Genomic DNA, 17,722 nt, shown 5'->3' on the forward strand with positions numbered 1-17,722 from the left:
TCAGAATCGTCATTCTGAACTCTTGATCTGACATATTACCCATGTCTGTGTTGATTAGGTCCCTAGCCTTCGGTACTGTCTCTTGTTCTTTTGTTTGTGGTGATTTTTTCCGCCTTGTCATTTTGTCCAGATAAGAGGATATGAAGGAGCAAATAAACTACTAAAAGGGTGGCAAAGACCCCGGAAAAATGCGCTGTAACCAAATCAGAAGAGACCCCAAATTGTGGGGGGGAGAAAGGGGATAAAAACAGCTTCTGAAAAAAAAAGAAAAAAAATTTTTAAAAATAAAACAAATAAAAAAATATAAAAAAGAAAGAAAAAATATATATATTTAGATGAACTAGTCAAAAAACGTTTAAAAAAGGGTAAAAGTTTTAAAAAATTTAGCAGAAGAAAAAAGAAAAAAGAAAAAAAAATTGAAAAAAGAAAAAAAAATTGAAAAAAGAAAAAAAAAATTGAAGTAGCCGCAAGACTAAAGAATCATGGGGAGAAAGCCATGAGTTCCGTGCTTTGCTTTCTCCTCCTCTGGAATTGCTCTGCTGTCTTAGGAATTGAATCTGCTTTCTCCTTGATAGATGAACTTCGTCCTGGCTGGATATTTTGTTGATCTTCTGGGGGAGGGGCCTGTTGTAGTGACTCTCAAGTGTCTTTGCCCGAGGCGGGATTGCACCGCCCTTACCGGCGGCCGGACTAAGTAATCGGCTCGGGTTCGCTTTTGGGAGCTTCTGTTCCCTGAACGCTTTCCGTAGAGTTCCGGAGGACGGGAATGAAAATGGCGGCCTCCCAGTCTCCGGCCCGGAGGAGCCGAGAGCCTGGGGCCCCACTCCTCAGTGCGCCCCCAGAGGACAGCACCCAATCACTCCCGTATCCCCAGCCTCTAGCCGCGCTCCGAGCTCACCCAGCCCGCGACCGGTTCAAGGTAACCCCGAGCTGAGAGTTCAGTCCTCGGCTCTGTCTCTGCAGCCGGCTTCTCCGTTCTAATACCTGCGAGCTCTCCGACCCTCCGACACCCCCGATCCTTCTGTGACCCTGCGGGGCCTGGGGCCACGCTGGCCCCGCGTGGGCTTCACCCCGGTTTAGCCCCTGGAGCAATGTCCCTCAGTGGAACAGACTTTTAAAAGTCCTGATTTTGTGCTCTGTTCCTCTGCCGCTTGCCGGGAGCCGGCCCCTCCCCCCGCGGTCTATCTTCCCGTCGTTTTAGATTCACTTCTCCGCCAGTCCTACCTTTCAGAAAGTGGTTGATTTTCTGTTTCTAGAGTTGCTGTTCTTCTTCTCTTCGCTCTCCCGTTGGATTTGTAGGTGTTTGCAATGTTTAGATAAGCTATCGAGCTGATCTCCTGCTACCTGATGTAGTCTCAGGCTGCTACTTCTCCGCCATTGATGCCTCGAAAATGGAATTATTTTTAAAAGGGTCCTTGTGAACTCCTGGGTGTGTGTCTCATCTACCTCCAGCTAAAGTTGGGAGAGTGTGACCCGGAAGGCTTACTGAGCTCAGGGTTGGCCCAATAAATCACAATCATCATAATTTCCCAGAGCCATTCGCCTGTGGTCCTCTCTGGTAAGCCTGGGCCTGGCCATGAGCACCCCCACCATCTGCAGGTGTCCTTATCCATGCCACCTCTGTCTTCCCGGCAGGCCCAAGTTTTCTCTGACTCTTCCAGCCATCTGCAGACACCAGGTGTTGTCTCCCAGCCTGTCTAATGCAGAAGGCAAAAGCAAACTACACGCTTTGGCTGCACTGTCTGGTGGGTCCCCCCAACTTTTTATGGCCAGGTTAGCTGAAAGAGCCCAGGGGACCTAAAACCTCGGGGAAAAAAAGTGGTACCTTGTGTTGTGAACTGTGCTAAGCGCGGAAACGTGCAGAGGCTCTAGGGCAGTACAATCTGATGTTCCTAGCATGGGGAGCTTGGACCATGGGCTAGGTCAAGCCCTTTCCATTTCTTTTCTGTATCTCTCCATGCACTCAGCTCTAGGCAGGAGTTTCTACCAAGAGATGAGGTCATGTCTAACTAATGGGGAAGTGTCTGCCTTACCAGGAACAGGTGACAATATTCAGAGACTCCTTCTCAAGACAGAGACAAGAAAGGTGATGGAGTAGGGGCCAGAGATGCTCAGGACACCTGAGCTGCAGCAGCAGGACTGCCAGAGTTGAACAGGTCCCTTTTGCTGAGCCAGTCCCTTGAGTTTCCCACCCCTGGTTCATCAGGGCTCTCAGAATATCTTAGCTGGAATACGTTCTAAACAAGTTTTACCTAGCATTACTGTTAACAACTCAGAGAGTGGATGCCTAGCCTTTACCCCACACTAACTCAGAGACCACATCTGCCCTGTTCATTGCCAATTTTTCATTGCCTAGTACATAACAGGCCCTCAGTAATGAGGGAGAGAAGGAACACAGGGAGGGAGGGTGGAGGGAGAGGTGTTAAGGATGGAGGAGCACAGAATACAGCTCTTCATCTCATCACCCAGCTCTGTGCCAAAACCTAGAAGACTCCAAGTATCCTCCCTGAATCCTTCTCCATGACAGTCTACCCGAGCTGAGCAGTCATCTCTTTCTACCCAGAATTTTCCTTTTCCTTCTTAAATTATATAGGAAAATGAAGGCCATTCTTGTCAGAAAACATTTTCTTGATCCTCCTCCCAGCAAACAAACACTTACCACCTTCCTTCTGTAATGCACAGTGATATTTTGACATGGCAGTGCTAGAAGGAGACAAGAATCCTTAATTCAGAAAAATAGCTAAGCTTCTACAGTTTGCGGGTTCCCACCTATTTACTCAGGAATCCAAATTCTGGAAAAGAAAACTTGCATTCCTATTTACCAACTACTACTTACCATTATGAAGGCTGTTGACACTGATTAACATTAAAAGTGACATTTGGCTCTCATGTCCTTTCTGAATAGACTTGTTTCAACTAAGAAACAAACAAGGAAACCTCTAGAGGAAAATATTTCTGGGGAGTAGTGGTATGAGGGTGACATAAAACATTTTTTTGTCCAACGTTTTGGATCATTACTAGAATTGAAGCAATCTGCCTGGGGCGGGGGGGCAGTGGCGGAGAGAAGCTGGCATGTCACTCCGGAAGGAACTGCAGCCTCTCAAAGATAATTCTGAAAGGTGTGCCTAGGGAAGAGAACAGAGGACCCCAGGGGCAACTTATTAACAAAACAAAACAAAGGTCTAAAGATGTTTACTCAACTGGAAAGTAATTTAAGGAGCCAGGATTTGCCATACAAAAGGATATGTGGTAAGAAAGGATCCCATTAGTTTTAAATTACATTTGATTTTTAAATTATAATTTACAAGCAGATTTTCCAGCCCCGAAAAAGAAAGCACACCTGTGTGCATTTTTTTTCCAGTTTTAGCCTATCAGCCATATCTTCCAGTAAACTTTCTGTGTACAACAGTTACCACTCTAAGTGGGTAGTAAATGAGTGAAGAGTTATTTCCAGCCTCCAAAGTTCATTTCTTTATCACCCCTCTCTCAGAACTGGGCACAAAGAAGTGCTACTTTGAAAGAGCCAGGATGGGCATCAGCAGCCATCAGAATCCCTTAGAGAACAAGGTTAAAGAACAGATCCTGGGTGTCAGCGGCAGGAATTCTGACTCAGTCTGTGAGGGGCCCTGGGAATCTGCAGTTCTAGGGTGCATCCACAGTGACTCCAAAGCAGGTAGCCCTCGGAGCCCACCCTGTCCAATCTCGGCTTAGAGGAGAGGCCCCTCTAAGCTGCTGTGCCTTCTGGACACAGCCCAGCCCTGGTTCCAGCGCTCTCCGTGAGCTCACACTTGGTGGACAGTTACTGATTCACGCTGCTGTACTGTGCAGCTCCGTGGGGCTCCATGTAACACACCCCTGATTTCTCTTTATTCTGTCAGAATGATTACAGGAAGTTATCTATGCAATGCAAGGATTTTGTGGTGGGCGTGCTGGACCTATGCCGAGACACGGAAGAGGTGGAAGCGATTTTAAATGGCGATGTGAACTTCCAAGTCTGGGCTGACCACCACCGTCCAAGCCTGAGCCGCATCAAACTCGCCATTAAATATGAAGTCAAGAAGGTAAGCTTCCCCACCTCTCCAGGCCTTCCCGCCTTGCGGGACTGTTGGCCTAGCTTTATGCCCAGGTGTATTTTACGTTCCCACAAGGTGACTGTGAAAACACCAATCTCCTGACGGCTCTCTAGACAGAGAATGGCCAGCCTTGCAGGACTGCTCAGAGCTCCTCTCAGCGACCCCCTCCCTTCACTCCCCAGCCCACCAAGGGAAAGGTAGCAGGACTGTAATTCCACGAGCAGGCTTTGAGCCTGGAAAACAACAGAGGAGATTTTCAGCCTCCAAATGACTGGCAGGGACAATGTGACCTGACATCAGCTAGGAGGCCAATTCCCCAGTTTTCCCAAGAAAATGAATCACTCTGGTCTGTCAATAGCACTGATTGAGATCTATATGCCTAGGGACTTGCTGTGTAGAAATGTTTAGTGTGGAGGCTTTGTGGGAGCCAGGGTTCTGGGAGCCTTAGAGGAATTTCATTCCAAAGGCTTATGCAAGTACTTAGTAGGAAGCTCAAGGAGACTTTTCATAGGAGTAAGCTTGTCCCACCTCCTCAGTCAACCTCAAGGTGTCTTTAATGGCCACAAGCACCCAGTAGCCCTCAGGCCCACAGTGGGTGGTCAGACTGAAGTCCTAAGCAGCAAAAGTCAATTATGCTTCCACTCTGGATAGACTCTGGATTCTTTAGAATCTGTTCTGACATGAGATGATGTCATCCATCCTGATGAAAACTGCAGCGCTCCAAAGATCCATGTGTTTCATTATCATTGTGCTTTGCGTATATGAAAAATGGGTGCTCAGCCTTCAAGGGTTTTTATTTTTTCCCAGCTATTTCACAGGGTCAATACTGGGGTATTTTCAATGCCCCCAAACTGACCTCTGGGCACTTCTCTTGCTTATGTTAATTTGTATGGAGGGAGCCATCTTTCAACAAACCACATGCATCTGTGCAAATCATCTAGTTAGAGCTTCCAAGTTTGAAAAAATCTTCCTGTCCCTCTTACTTTTAATAATAATAAAAAAAAGTCTAGGACACATAGCTTTGTTCAAAGACTCTGGGTCCCAAAGGTAAAGTGGACAAATCATAGGAAATGTGGCCTTCAATTACCATTCAAAAGCACAGGGCTATGAAAAGAGAAAAAGAAGGCTATAGCTTCAAGTACAACCTTATTTTCTGGGGTCAGGAAAATTCTCATTTTTTCACCAATCCCAAGAGCTCAATGAGGCTTTTCATCAAAGCACAGCATTCTAATCCAGAAGCTGCTGAAGATACCCACGGCCTTGGAGTTCACACAAACCCTGCAGTGGAAGCTATTACCAGTGGTAATGATGAGCTTGAGTTTCCAGAATCACAAGCATTTGCTTGCTTGCTTGCTTCCTTCCTTCCTTCCCCGCCTCCCAGCACAGGGAAGCAGCACAGGGTGGAAGTGAAGATGTCCCTGAAAACCCGAAGAACAGGAGATGCTTGGCATCTGCAGATTTATATTTGCCATTTGGCTATTTATGAGCAATTGCAATGACCCATCAAATGCAAGCAGTCACCATTTTTTTGAAACATAAATCCAAACCTCTAGCAACACCATCAGTGAGGGTAGATCAGTCAGCTAGTCCAGAAGTCTGGCCGCTACCTCAGAGCTACGTGTTTCCCTTGTTGTCAACTACTGAGTACAAAACTGCCCTGGTGATGAATGAGAAGAAAAAGAGAAGTACACCATGAACAGGACGGTTCAGGGCACAATAAAAAAGGCTTCATGAGGGAAATTACTTAGTGGTATTTGCCAGTTAGGAGTCATAAAGGCTTCAGGAAATAGCATCATGAATGTCAAGTGTCCGCAGCAGTTGTGGGTGGGAAGATGATAAACCACCTGCCTAAAAAGTCAGCCTTGCTCATTTGAAACACCTCCAATGGGTAAATTCTCTCAAGCCATGTGTACCAATATGTAACAGCGGACAGACACAGAGCTTTCCTTGACATTTATTCTATCATGAATTATAGTGAAAATACCTAATATTAAAAAGATACATTAATATTATAATGAGATTTCATTTTTAATTTATGGACTTTAGCATGCTTCCATGGGCACAATCTAACACTAGGTCTTTGAGTTATGAAATGACTAGCATCAAAGCCTCTTTATAAATACATTCCCTTTACACCTGATATAATAATAGCTTTAAGGCTAGAATACAGAACCATAAAAAATTCCTAAGCCTCTGCCCACATGATATCAAATCAAACCACTAATTCAGTCATTAAAGCAAACTAATTGTTCTTGGCAGTTTCATGGGCTGCTACTAAGTAAGATCTTTAAAAATGGTGTTGTGTTAATAAATTGGGAGATCCTGAATTAAGTAGAGTCAAAAAGATTTCTTTGTTTAAAGACATTACAGAGCTTTAATATGCTTTGCTACTCTAATTAAAATAAAAAGAGTACAATAGGTATTACTTGACCACACAACTCTTTCTCATGGAAAACTGATGAAACTCGTTTTCGATGTAGATATATCCATGGAAACTCTAATGTCAAATCAGCCTCTTTGAACTATGAAACGCACAGCTCTAAATGAAGTGGGTGCCGCCCTGTGGCTGATAATGAGCCCTGGATCGTGTCCCTCACCTAAAGGTCTGCCTCTTTTCAGGCACCACACTAATGTCTGATCCTCCCGCTGGCTCAGTCATAATGTCAGCCTCTATGAGATCAAGACAACTGTTCCACCAGTGCACAAGGGTCCACCTGGTAAACAGAAAAGAATCACGAAGTAGGTGTCACAAAACCAGATTTTTAGCATGATTCTTTCACTTACTAGCCACGTGGTTTTGGACAAGTCTCTGAAGGTCTCTAAGTCTCATCCTTCCTTTCTTCCATTCCAAAATGGGCATATAAGCTTCTGCTCCCATTTCCTGTGAACCTTCAAATAGGATGATATGAATAGCTCTGCAAACTGTAAAGTTCTCTGGAGTTCCACAGGGAAGCATCATTGCTGTCATTCAATGATGTCCTCCTTCCTTGGAACCGGGTGGGGGGGGTCTTTCTATTTCCAGAGATATTCCCTAGCTTGTCCTTTGTCTTCTCCCTAGAAAATGCTAGAAACTTCCCCTTGGGTAAGGACATTATCATTATAGCCTAAAATCCTTCCAGAAAAGACAAAAGGCCTTATGAGGATATGGTTTTTCTCCATGACTTCTGTTTTAAGAAAGTAACTCGGTCTCCCCAAAAACCCACACATATGTGTTATATGAAATGTTAATCATTGTGTTTGGAAGACAATTTTGGAAAAGTGGCTCAGAAGGTGCCCTTCGAGGTTAATCTTGGCCCAATCACTTATTAATGGAGTCACCTGAGCAAGTCACTTAGCCTCTCCATGTCTCACTTGGTTTATTAAGTATGGATAATAATACCTATTTCATAGGATTATGATAAGAATCAAATGGGATAAAGTAAGTGTGTCTCAAATAGCATTGGGCCCATCAGCCTGTAGGTATGAATGAAGCGGTACACTACGCACACTACAACGGCTTAGATCCCATGTTCATGTTACTTAACACATTTCTGTCACCCATCTCAGTCCATACCAGACTTAACAGGTTATGGTCCCTTTGGAAGCCAAGCTTGCCTTATGAAGAAGCAAGGAGGCTTCTCTCCCCAGGCTGAGTCACACATAATCTCAGAAGTAACTCCACTTGGGCCTCATGGATAAAGAAACCAATCCCTCCAAATTTGGCCCACAGCCTGCCATATATAGGTCTTGGTCTTCTTCAGGGCCAATGGGACTGGCAGACATCTTGATGTCTTCTCCACTTCTAGCTATCTCTGGCCCCACAGAACCATGCCTAATATCATCTTAAAGGCACTCTTCTCCCTCTGCATATCAACTCTAAATAAATGCTTAGGGAACTTCCAGCTCCACCAACAGGGAAGACCCAACCAGTCTCAAAATCCATTTAGGCTCAGCGGGACCCAGGCTGCAGCCATAAAAGGAACCCAGTGTCTAGCATGTGGTCATTGCTGAGCAGCTGGTCACAGAGATCCAGACTCAATCGTTGGTGCTCTCTTCAACTTGATTAACTAAAAACATACATCTGAACCTTTTACTCTTACCCCTCCCTCTCTCTCCTCTTGATCCCTTCTTTATCTCTAGGTTCACAGGGATATTATCTTCCTTTCCCCTGCATTATCCCTTGCTTCTTCCTGACTCCAGGTCTGCCTAGATGGGGATCTATAAACCTCCTATTCATTGAAAGAACTTTGTAGACATGTGACACTCAAGTTCAAATGTCACAGGAGAATGGGACAAAGGAACCCAGAAAGTCCTATTTTGCACAACAGAAGACTTACCTCTACCTAGAGAGGAGATGAAGGTTCTTTGGACATAACTAAGCAAAGATATATTATTTTTTTTAAAAGGAGAACACATGAATATTTTGTCCAAAATTACATTGGTCCCACTGTAGACAGCATGTCTATTACCAGGCAGTATCACCAGTAAGGGGGTAGTTCAATCTGACATGTTGTTTCAGCCACTGCCTGTGAGCATCCCAAGGCGGGTATGACGGTCCTGTTCTCAAGGAGCCATCAGGTGGTAGGTAAGGTGAGGACAGGGATGCTATGACTATACCAGCAGCAGCCTCTGCACCTCACTAGCTGAGCAAAGTAGAGGTCACAGTAGTCACAGACTTGCAGGTGGCCCCCACTGTCTGGTGTCCTGGCCTGTGGCTTGGTTTCTGGAACCTAAGCATGGCACTGGCCATCTTTCCTCCCAGCTGATGAGACTCCCCACCCTCCTATGGGAGCAGTTTCACTTTGCTGAGTCTGCCAGACTCTGAGAGCTGCACTTTCCTGCTCTGCCAAGCTCCTAGGTGATTCCTAGCTCAGAAAGCTAGTCTCACATGAAATAAAGCCCTGGGACAGGACAAAGAGAGGGACAAGGAGTTAAAGGGGGGACCCTCACTAACCCTACTAAGACAGTTCCCTTTTTTCCATACCATTGTACTAAGGAAATAATATTCCCTATGATTTTCATTCACTTAATTAGGCATCATTTAATAAACATTCACTGTGTCCACCACACCACCAACTCTATGCTGAGCACGGGGGAGACTGAGGAGGAGATCAAGACCCGGGCCTCACCCCTGAGGGGTTCATCTAGCAAAGAAGAGAAAACAAGATAACAAAGGAGAGAGAAGTGTGAACAACCATTACAATCTTGTCTAAGCAGGACAAACAGAAACAGGAAGGGGCAGCATGGAGGCCAGAGGAAGCACTGACCAGCTCAGCCCGTGGGACCCCAGGAAAAGTTTCCCAGATGCCCAGAAATGCTTGAGACAGGGCTCGAAGGATGAGAGGTGCCAGATGGGATGTCAATTTAGCAGAGAAGCAAGGGAGGACAATTTAGGCAGAGGGAGGTGAAAGCTGAGAGTTTCAGATACCTGAGGGAGAGTGGCATGGATGGGGCTATGTTAGAGGGCGTCAAGTGTTTTCCCATGGCCGTATCACTGTGGGAAAGGAGCAGTCTGAAAAGCTTCTCAGAACCTAATCCTTGAGGGCATTTCATTACATAGCCACTTGGACTTTATCCTGGCAGCACTATCCCAGGGAATTTTCTGTGATGATGCAAATGTTCTATTTTCTGCTGTCTAACACAGTAGGTGCTAGCTTTTTATGCATGGCTAGCCAGCACTGGAAATGTGGCTAAGGTAATTATGGAACTGAATTCTTAGTAATTTTTAAAATGAATTAGTTCAAATAGCAAAGCCAGTCATGGGCAGTGGGTACCACACTGGACAATATGGACCTGTATCCTCACTCACACCTTCAACAAGCTTTCAGTGAGTGCCAACAAAGCATGCCATGCTAATTACTAGGGATACGGTGCTGAATAAAGGACAGGATATCAGTCGTCAAGGGAGAGACAGATTATAATCAACATACCACACCAATAAATTGTGATGTTGGATTTGAAGTGTTATAAAAGAGAAGACCATGATATTATAACTTCTAAAGTCAGATGTCACCTAATCAGGGAAGTCAATGAAGGCTTCTCTGAGGAAGTCATACTTGCTCTGAGAGCTAAAAAATAAAAGTTAGCCAGATGTGGGGAGGACATTTCTAAAGGAGAGGACATGTTCAAAGCAAATTCAAAGGCCCTGTGGTAAGAGAAAACATAGCATATAAGAGAAACTGAAAGAAGGTGAATGTGGCTGAGTTGGAAGGCATAGGGAAGAGTGGGGTGTGGGATGAATGTAAAGAAGCAGGCAAGGACCAGACCATGAAGAGGCTCATTAAGCATGCTAAAGAATTTTGTTCTCATTCTTTTTTTCAAGAATAAGAGGAAGCCACTGGAAAACTTTAATGAGAAGCAGTTGCAGATATGAGGAGAAAGGCTAGAAGGCAAACAGGGTGGGTATAGATGCAGCATAACTGTTGGGTAAAAGGGACATGATATTGATAAAGACAGGCATCATTAAGCTCCGTTGACAAGCCAAGCCAAAGTTATAGTGACGTTCATGGAAAGAGGCTTATTTATTGCTCATCCTATTTCCGTCTTGGAACAGAATTCACTCAGAGACTCAGGCTGATAGGACAGCTACCCTCTCCAGGGGCCCCACCCTGTCAAAGGGAACTCCAGCGATGGAGAGTCCCACACTAGCAAGGAAATGCTTCCACCTAGAAGTGACACACATTATTTCCACTTACGACTCACGTTCAACAATTAGTCACACCACCCACAATACCATGAGGGAACCCGGGATGTACAACCCTGCCATATGTTGAAAGGAGAGAAAAATGAAGCTATTTGGCAAATAGCACTAATGACTTCCAAAGGATAAAAGTTGAAGGAATTCATACTAACAGCCTCAAGCTCTCTATAAATAGGAAGCAGAATCACCCTCTGAGGTAGAAGGCAGCCTGAAAAAAGTTTAAAAAATTGGGGAAAAATCCCATGGGAGATGAACAGACAACTGAACAGTAGAGCCAACAGCCCAGCCAAGAGGGAAGATGGTAAATTCTTTGTGAAAGTCAGTGTTCTTAATAAAAATAGAAAATCTCTACAAAAAAAAATAATAACACACTAAATCAATGTCCTCCATGAACCTCAATTCCAAGCTGTCAATTTCACTTCGAGATTTTTTCAAAGACATAGGGCCCAGAAATGCACAAAATGTACACCATAATTTCCTCTCAGAGAATAATGCCAAGTAGGGTGGGGTGAGCTGGGGACGGGAACGATTCCACTCACATCACCACTCTGTAAAGCTGGGCCAGGACCTCTAAACCCAACAGAAGTTCCTTTGCTTCTTTCTTCCAAAAATCACCACCTTGTGCACATTTTACAGCCATGCTGCAAATGGACCCACTTTTCTACCTGGAAAAATTCCCAGGAGAAGAAAACAGAACGTGTTGGGTCTCAATACAGTGTTACAGTTGAGTGCCGGCCTATTCAAATTCTCCAGTCACTAAGTATGTGGCTTTCATTAAGCTGCTGAGCCTGCTGGCCTGCAGCAGCCTCCCAGATAAGGGGGACCCTGATGCCCAAGAGCCTGCTGGCTGAAATCTGTATTCAAAGACACAGTGAGACCCAGCAATAGATGCACAGCTGGCTGAAACCCCTCACCCAAATGCAGTGATCACGGGGAGGGACACTAGAAGGATGGAAGGAAGATGACCTCTGCTGTGGTTTTGTTTCACTTCCTCTCTCTGCACAGAGCACAGGGACAGTGAGCAAAGGGGACCTAGGGACATCAGGGCTTTCTGGAGGACATCTGAGAGTCCATTCAGACACTCACATGCTCTGAGCAGACATTCTCCCACTGTGTTTTCCTGCTGAGGCATCGTTTTACCAGATGCTCTGAGTTAAGAAGATCAGAGTTGTCACAAACACAGTCTGGCCGGTCAGGCACTACCCCAAACTATGCCCCAGGATGGCCGGTAGCTGCCAAACACTGTTGGAATCCATTGGTGTTGAAAGCATCCATCAGCAACTTCTTTGGGGATTCCTCTCAGCACTTCGTAGCCCTAGCCTGACCATGCAGCACAATAATTATCAATGTCCATTAATCTCTCAGCTCAGATGGACTGTTTTGCATAGGAAAAGGATGTTTTGTTTTTCTCAAGCAGCAAATCTTAAGAAGGACTAATCCAAGTATGTACAGACCACTTAACTACCTGGGGGAAAACTCTCAGAGGAAAAAGAGAACCTACTGGGCAGCAGTATATTTCATCTAGAAGCCTGACTGTGAATGTTCAAGTCCTAAGTCCTTCCCCTACTAAATATGTGACTTCAGACAAATTATTTCATTCCTGGGCCTCAGTTTCCTTATCTCTATAATGAGCACAGATAATACCTAATAAGCAATAATCAGTGTTTCTTAACACACATAATGCAGCTAGAATATGGTATATGCATAATAAATATGAGCTAAAGGAAACTCTTTGCCATGTTCGCCTTAGAAGTAGACCTATGCTTAAGACTAACCAGGATTGAGGGAGGAGTTAAGATGGCAGACTAATAGCGGGACCCTGACCTTGCCTCATCCCTCGAACACAGCTAGATCAACATCAAATCATTTTGAACAAGCAGGAAATAGATCTGAGGATTAAGAAAACAATCTACACAATTGAAGGGAAATTACATGGTAGATCTGAGGTTCGGAGCCATGAACGAGAGGAGAAAAGCCACAGAACCACAAAGGAGAGGGAACCGTTTTCACAGAGTGAAGTCAGGGAGAGAGGGAGAGAGTCAGATAGAGAGTGGCACACACAAGGCACTGCGGTGTGGGGTTCCTGGGTCGCACTGGGAGAGATCGCTCCCCTTCCTGGAGTACATTTAGAAGAGGGTATTTTGCCTCTCCAAGAACAAAAGGCCCACCGGGAGCCATCTAGCAGCCATTTAGCAGCAGGGGCCAGAAAGGCACTCAGAGGTCAGATAACCTGGTCACAGCTTTTCACTGTGTCAAAACAGGCTCCAGCCACCATGCCTGGGCCCCACACCATGTGACGGATTTCCTGGGACAGAATGGGGTCAGGCACAGCACTTTAAGGCTCTTCTCTGGGGATGGGGAGTGTGTCCAGACCTTGCCAAGCCCTTTAAGATTTGGAGTTTTGAATCCCAGCCACCGGCCAAAGACAAACACAGAAGAACTGTGGCACCAGGCATGTCAACATCCAGGCACAGACAGAGTGATGGCAGGGATCTGATGAAAGCCTGGGACACGGGAGAGGAGACTGTTTTTCTATGAGGGCCTCCTGAACAGCAGTGGCCATGAGTTCCCCCTCCCTGGAGATAAGAGGATGGGGTGATGCCATCTTCCACCCTCACCACCAGCATAATCAGACTTCAGAAACACAGCACCTCCAGTGAAGGCTGGAGTCATTTAAACCAAACCCCACCCCTCTGCCTGGCAGGGGCATCTTTACAAGGGAAGGTATGACTGTGAGCCAATTTAGCAGGCCTCTTCCCCAGAAGACCTCTGCCCCAGAAGACGCCCCCCAATGCATGTACCAGGTCTGCTGATCAAAGAGTGCTCCAAAGAGTCAGCTTCGGTTCTGGTGGAATAGGAACAGGCTTGCTCTCTGTCTCTCTCTCTCTCTCTCTCTCTTTTTTCTTTTCTTTGGTATTAGGCTTATACTTTTTTGTTGGTTGGTTGGTTGGTTTGGTTGTTTCCTTTTCTTGTTTTTTGGATTAGACTTCTTTTTCTTTTTCTTTCCTTCCTTTTTTCTTCTTTCTTTCTTATTCTTTGGAATTAGGCTAATCATTTTTGTTTCCTCGGTTTTTTTTGTTCCTTTCTTTTCCTTTTCTCTTTTCTTGGATCAGGGCCTTTTAAAAAATTTCTTTAATCGGGCTTAGCTTAAACAAATCAAAGCACATCTAGTTTAAGTTCCAAACACTCCCCAGGGCAAGCAAGGAGGAACTATGCAGAAGGCTGACCTGTGGGAAAGAGCAACCAAAACACAACAGCAGAGTGCACAGACCATACACTAGAAACATCTCCTGAAGCACCAAGCCCTGGTCTGTGTAGGACCTCTTCTTAATATAGTATTACTCTCAGGACCAGGAAACAGAACAAGCTTTCTTGATATACAAAAGACAGAAACCTAGACATGATGAAAAGAAGGAGGAATTCTCCCAGAAAGAAACATGGAGAATAAATCATAGCCAGGGATTTGCTCAAAATAGATATAAGCAATATATCTGAATAAGAATTTAGAACAAGAGTCATAAGAATACTAACTGGACTTGAAATAAGCATACGAGATACCAGAGAAACCCTGGCTTCAAAGATAAAAGACTTAAAAATTAGGCCAAAATAAAAAATGCTGTAACTGAGATGCAAAACCAACTAGATGTAATCACAATGAGGTGGAAGAAGCAGAGGACCCAGTAGATGATACAGAAGACAAAATTATGGAAAACAATGAAGGTGAAAAAGAAGAGGGAAAGACAGATCACGAATAAAGACTTAGGGAATTTAGTGATTCCACAAAGAGCAATAATATCCATACTATAGGAGTCCCAGAAGAAGGTAAGTGGGTGGGGGTGGGGGGGTAGAAGTTTTATTTGAACAAATTATAGCTGAGAACTTCCCTAATCTGAGGAAAGAAATGGGAATTCAAGTCCAAGAGGCATTGAGAACTCCCTTCAAATTCAACAAAAACGGGTCAACACCAAGACTTACCACAGTGAAACTTGCAAAATACAAAGACAAAGAGAGAGTTTTGAGAACAGCTAGGGATAAAAGGTCCTTAACCTACAAGAGTGGGCACATAAGGTTGCAGCATACCGTTCACAGAAATATGTCAGGCCAGAAGAGAGCGGCATGATATATTCAACATGCTGAATGTAAAAAGGATGCAGCCAAGAATACTTTATCCATCAATGCTGTCATTCAAAATAGAAGGAGAAAGAAAGTTTCCAAGACAAGCAAAAACTAAACGAGTACATGAATACTAAACCAGCTCTGCAAGAAATACTAAAGGGGAATGAGAATCTCCTTTCCTTTAAGCAGGAAAGAGAGTCCAAAAGCAACAAAGACTAGATAGCAACAGAGACAAGAGCAACTTTACATGTAATACAATGCCAATAAATTCACAGCTATCAATAATTATTCTGAATATAAACAGACTCAATGCTACAATCAAATCAGGGTACAGAATGGACAAAAAACTGAGGCCTATCAATATTCTGCTCACAAGAAACTCATTTTGGAGCCAAAAATACCTCCAGATTGAAAGTGAGGGGATGGAGAACCATGCTTATGGTTCTCATAAGAGAATCATGCTTATGGACATGGAGATTCTCATGGAGAATCATGCTTATGGACATCGAAAGATAGTTGGAATAGCCACTTATTTCAGACAAACTAGATTTTAAACCAAAGATTAATAAGAGATGAAGAAGAGTACTATATCATAATAAAGGGTGGCTTTATCCAACAAGATCTAACAATTGTAAATATGTCTCCAACATGGGAGTAGCCAAACTATAAATCAATTAACAACAAAGTTAAAAAACTCATTGATAATAATACAGTAATAGTAGGGGACTTTAACACCCCACTCACAACAATGGACAGATCATCTAATCAGAAGAGCAACAAGGAAACAATGACTTTGAATGACACACTGTACCAGATGGACTTAACAGATATATCCAGAGCATTTCATCCTAAAGCAGCAGAATACACATTCTTTCTGAATGCACATGGAACATTCACCAAAACAGATCACATATTGAGTCAAAAATCAGGTCTCAACCAGTGCAAAAAGATTGAGGTCATAACCATGCATATTTTCAGGTCATGACACTATGAAACTTGAAGTCAACCACAAGAAAAAATTTGGAAAAACCATAAATACATGGAGGTTACAGAACATCCTACTAAAGAATGAATGGCTTAATCAGGAAATTAAAGAAGAAATATATGTGTATATATATATATATATATATACATATATTTCTTCTTTAATATATATATAATATATATATTATACATATACATATACATATATATGTATATATATACATATATATGTATACATATACATATATATTTCTTCTTTAATATATATAATATATAATACATATATAAAATATACATACCATATATTTATTTATATTTATATATTATTTATATATATAAATAATATATATAAATAATAAATATATATATTTAATATATATGTAAAAGAAGAAATATATATATAAGATATATATATATATATATATATATACATATAAGCATATATACATATATATACATATAAGCAAATGAGAATTAAAACACAACAGTCCAGTCCAAAACCTTTGGGATGCACCAAAGGTAGTCACAGAGAGAAGTATAGGGCAATACAAGTCTCCCTCAAGAAGCAAGGAAAGTCTCAAATACACAGTTTAACCTTAAGTCTAAAAGAACTGGAAAAAGAACAACAAAGCCTAAAATCAGCAGAAGATGGGAAATAATTAAGATTTTTCAAAAATAAATGACATAGAAATCGAAAAAACTGTAGCACAGATCAGTGAAACTAGGAGATGGTTCTTTGAAAGAACTAACAAGATTGATAAACCTCTAGCCAGATTTCTCAAGAAGAAAAGAGAAATGACTCAAATAAATAAAATCATGAATGAAAGAAAAGAGATCATCAACACCAGAGAAATACAATTATAAGAGAATATTATGAGCAATTACATGCCAACAAATCGGGCAATCTTGAAAAAATGGATAAATTCCTAAAAACTGGAAACTGAAACAGGAAGATATAGAAAATTTGAACAGACCCACAAACAGAAAAGAAACTGAATCAGCAATCAAAATTCTCCCAACAAACAAGGGTCCAGAGCCACATGGCTTCCCAGCAGAATTCTACCAAACATTTAAAAAAGAATTAACACCTGTTCTTCTGAAACTTTCAAAAATTAAAAATTGAAGAAAACTTCCAAATGCATTCTATGAGACCACCATTACCTTGATTCCAAAACCAGACAAAGACCCCACTAAAATGGAGAATTATAGACCAATATTCCTAATGAACATGAGTACAAAAATTCTCAACAAGATATTAGCTAATTGAATCCAACAGTACATTAAAAGGATTATTCACCACAATTAAGTGGAATTTATTCCTGGGCTGCAAGGGTGGTTCAATATCTGCAAATCAATCAACATGATACACCACATTAATAAAAGAAAGGATAAGAACCATATGAAACTCTCAATAGATACAAAAAAGCATCTGAGAAAATACAGCATCCTTTGTTGATAAAAACCCTCAAGAAAGTAGTGATAGAAGGAACTTACCTTAAATAAAGGCCATAAATGAAGGATCCACAGCTAATATTATTCACAATGGGGAAAAACTGAGAGCTTTTCCCTTGAGTGCAGGAGCATGACAGGGATGTCCACTCCCAACCACTGTTGTTCAACATAGTACTGGAAGTCCTGGCCTAGCAATCAGACAATGGAAAAAAATAAAAGGCATCCAAAACGGCAAGGAAAAAGTCAATCTTTCACTCTTTGTAGATGACATGGTACTCTATGTAGAAAACGAGAAAGACTCCACCAAAATTGCTAGAATTGACACATGAATTCAGCAAAGTCAGAAGATATGAAACCAACATACAGAAATCTGTTGCATTTCTATATACCAACAATAAAAGTAAAAGAAAGACAAATA

General features: G+C 42.7%; 1 protein-coding gene across 1 annotated transcript in view; it reads left to right on the forward strand.

Moving 5' to 3' along the window:
- The window catches only part of TRPC7 (transient receptor potential cation channel subfamily C member 7), a 150,315-nt gene that overhangs the window by 53,164 nt on the left and 79,429 nt on the right, over positions 1-17,722 (forward strand). Inside the window, exon 3 of the mRNA XM_046000290.1 lies at positions 3,879-4,061. Coding sequence (XP_045856246.1) covers positions 3,879-4,061 — 183 coding nt within the window. The remainder of the gene's footprint in view (positions 1-3,878; positions 4,062-17,722) is intronic.

Source organism: Meles meles, chromosome 3 (assembly GCF_922984935.1).
Source record: "Meles meles chromosome 3, mMelMel3.1 paternal haplotype, whole genome shotgun sequence".
NCBI classification, from domain to species: domain Eukaryota; kingdom Metazoa; phylum Chordata; class Mammalia; order Carnivora; family Mustelidae; genus Meles; species Meles meles.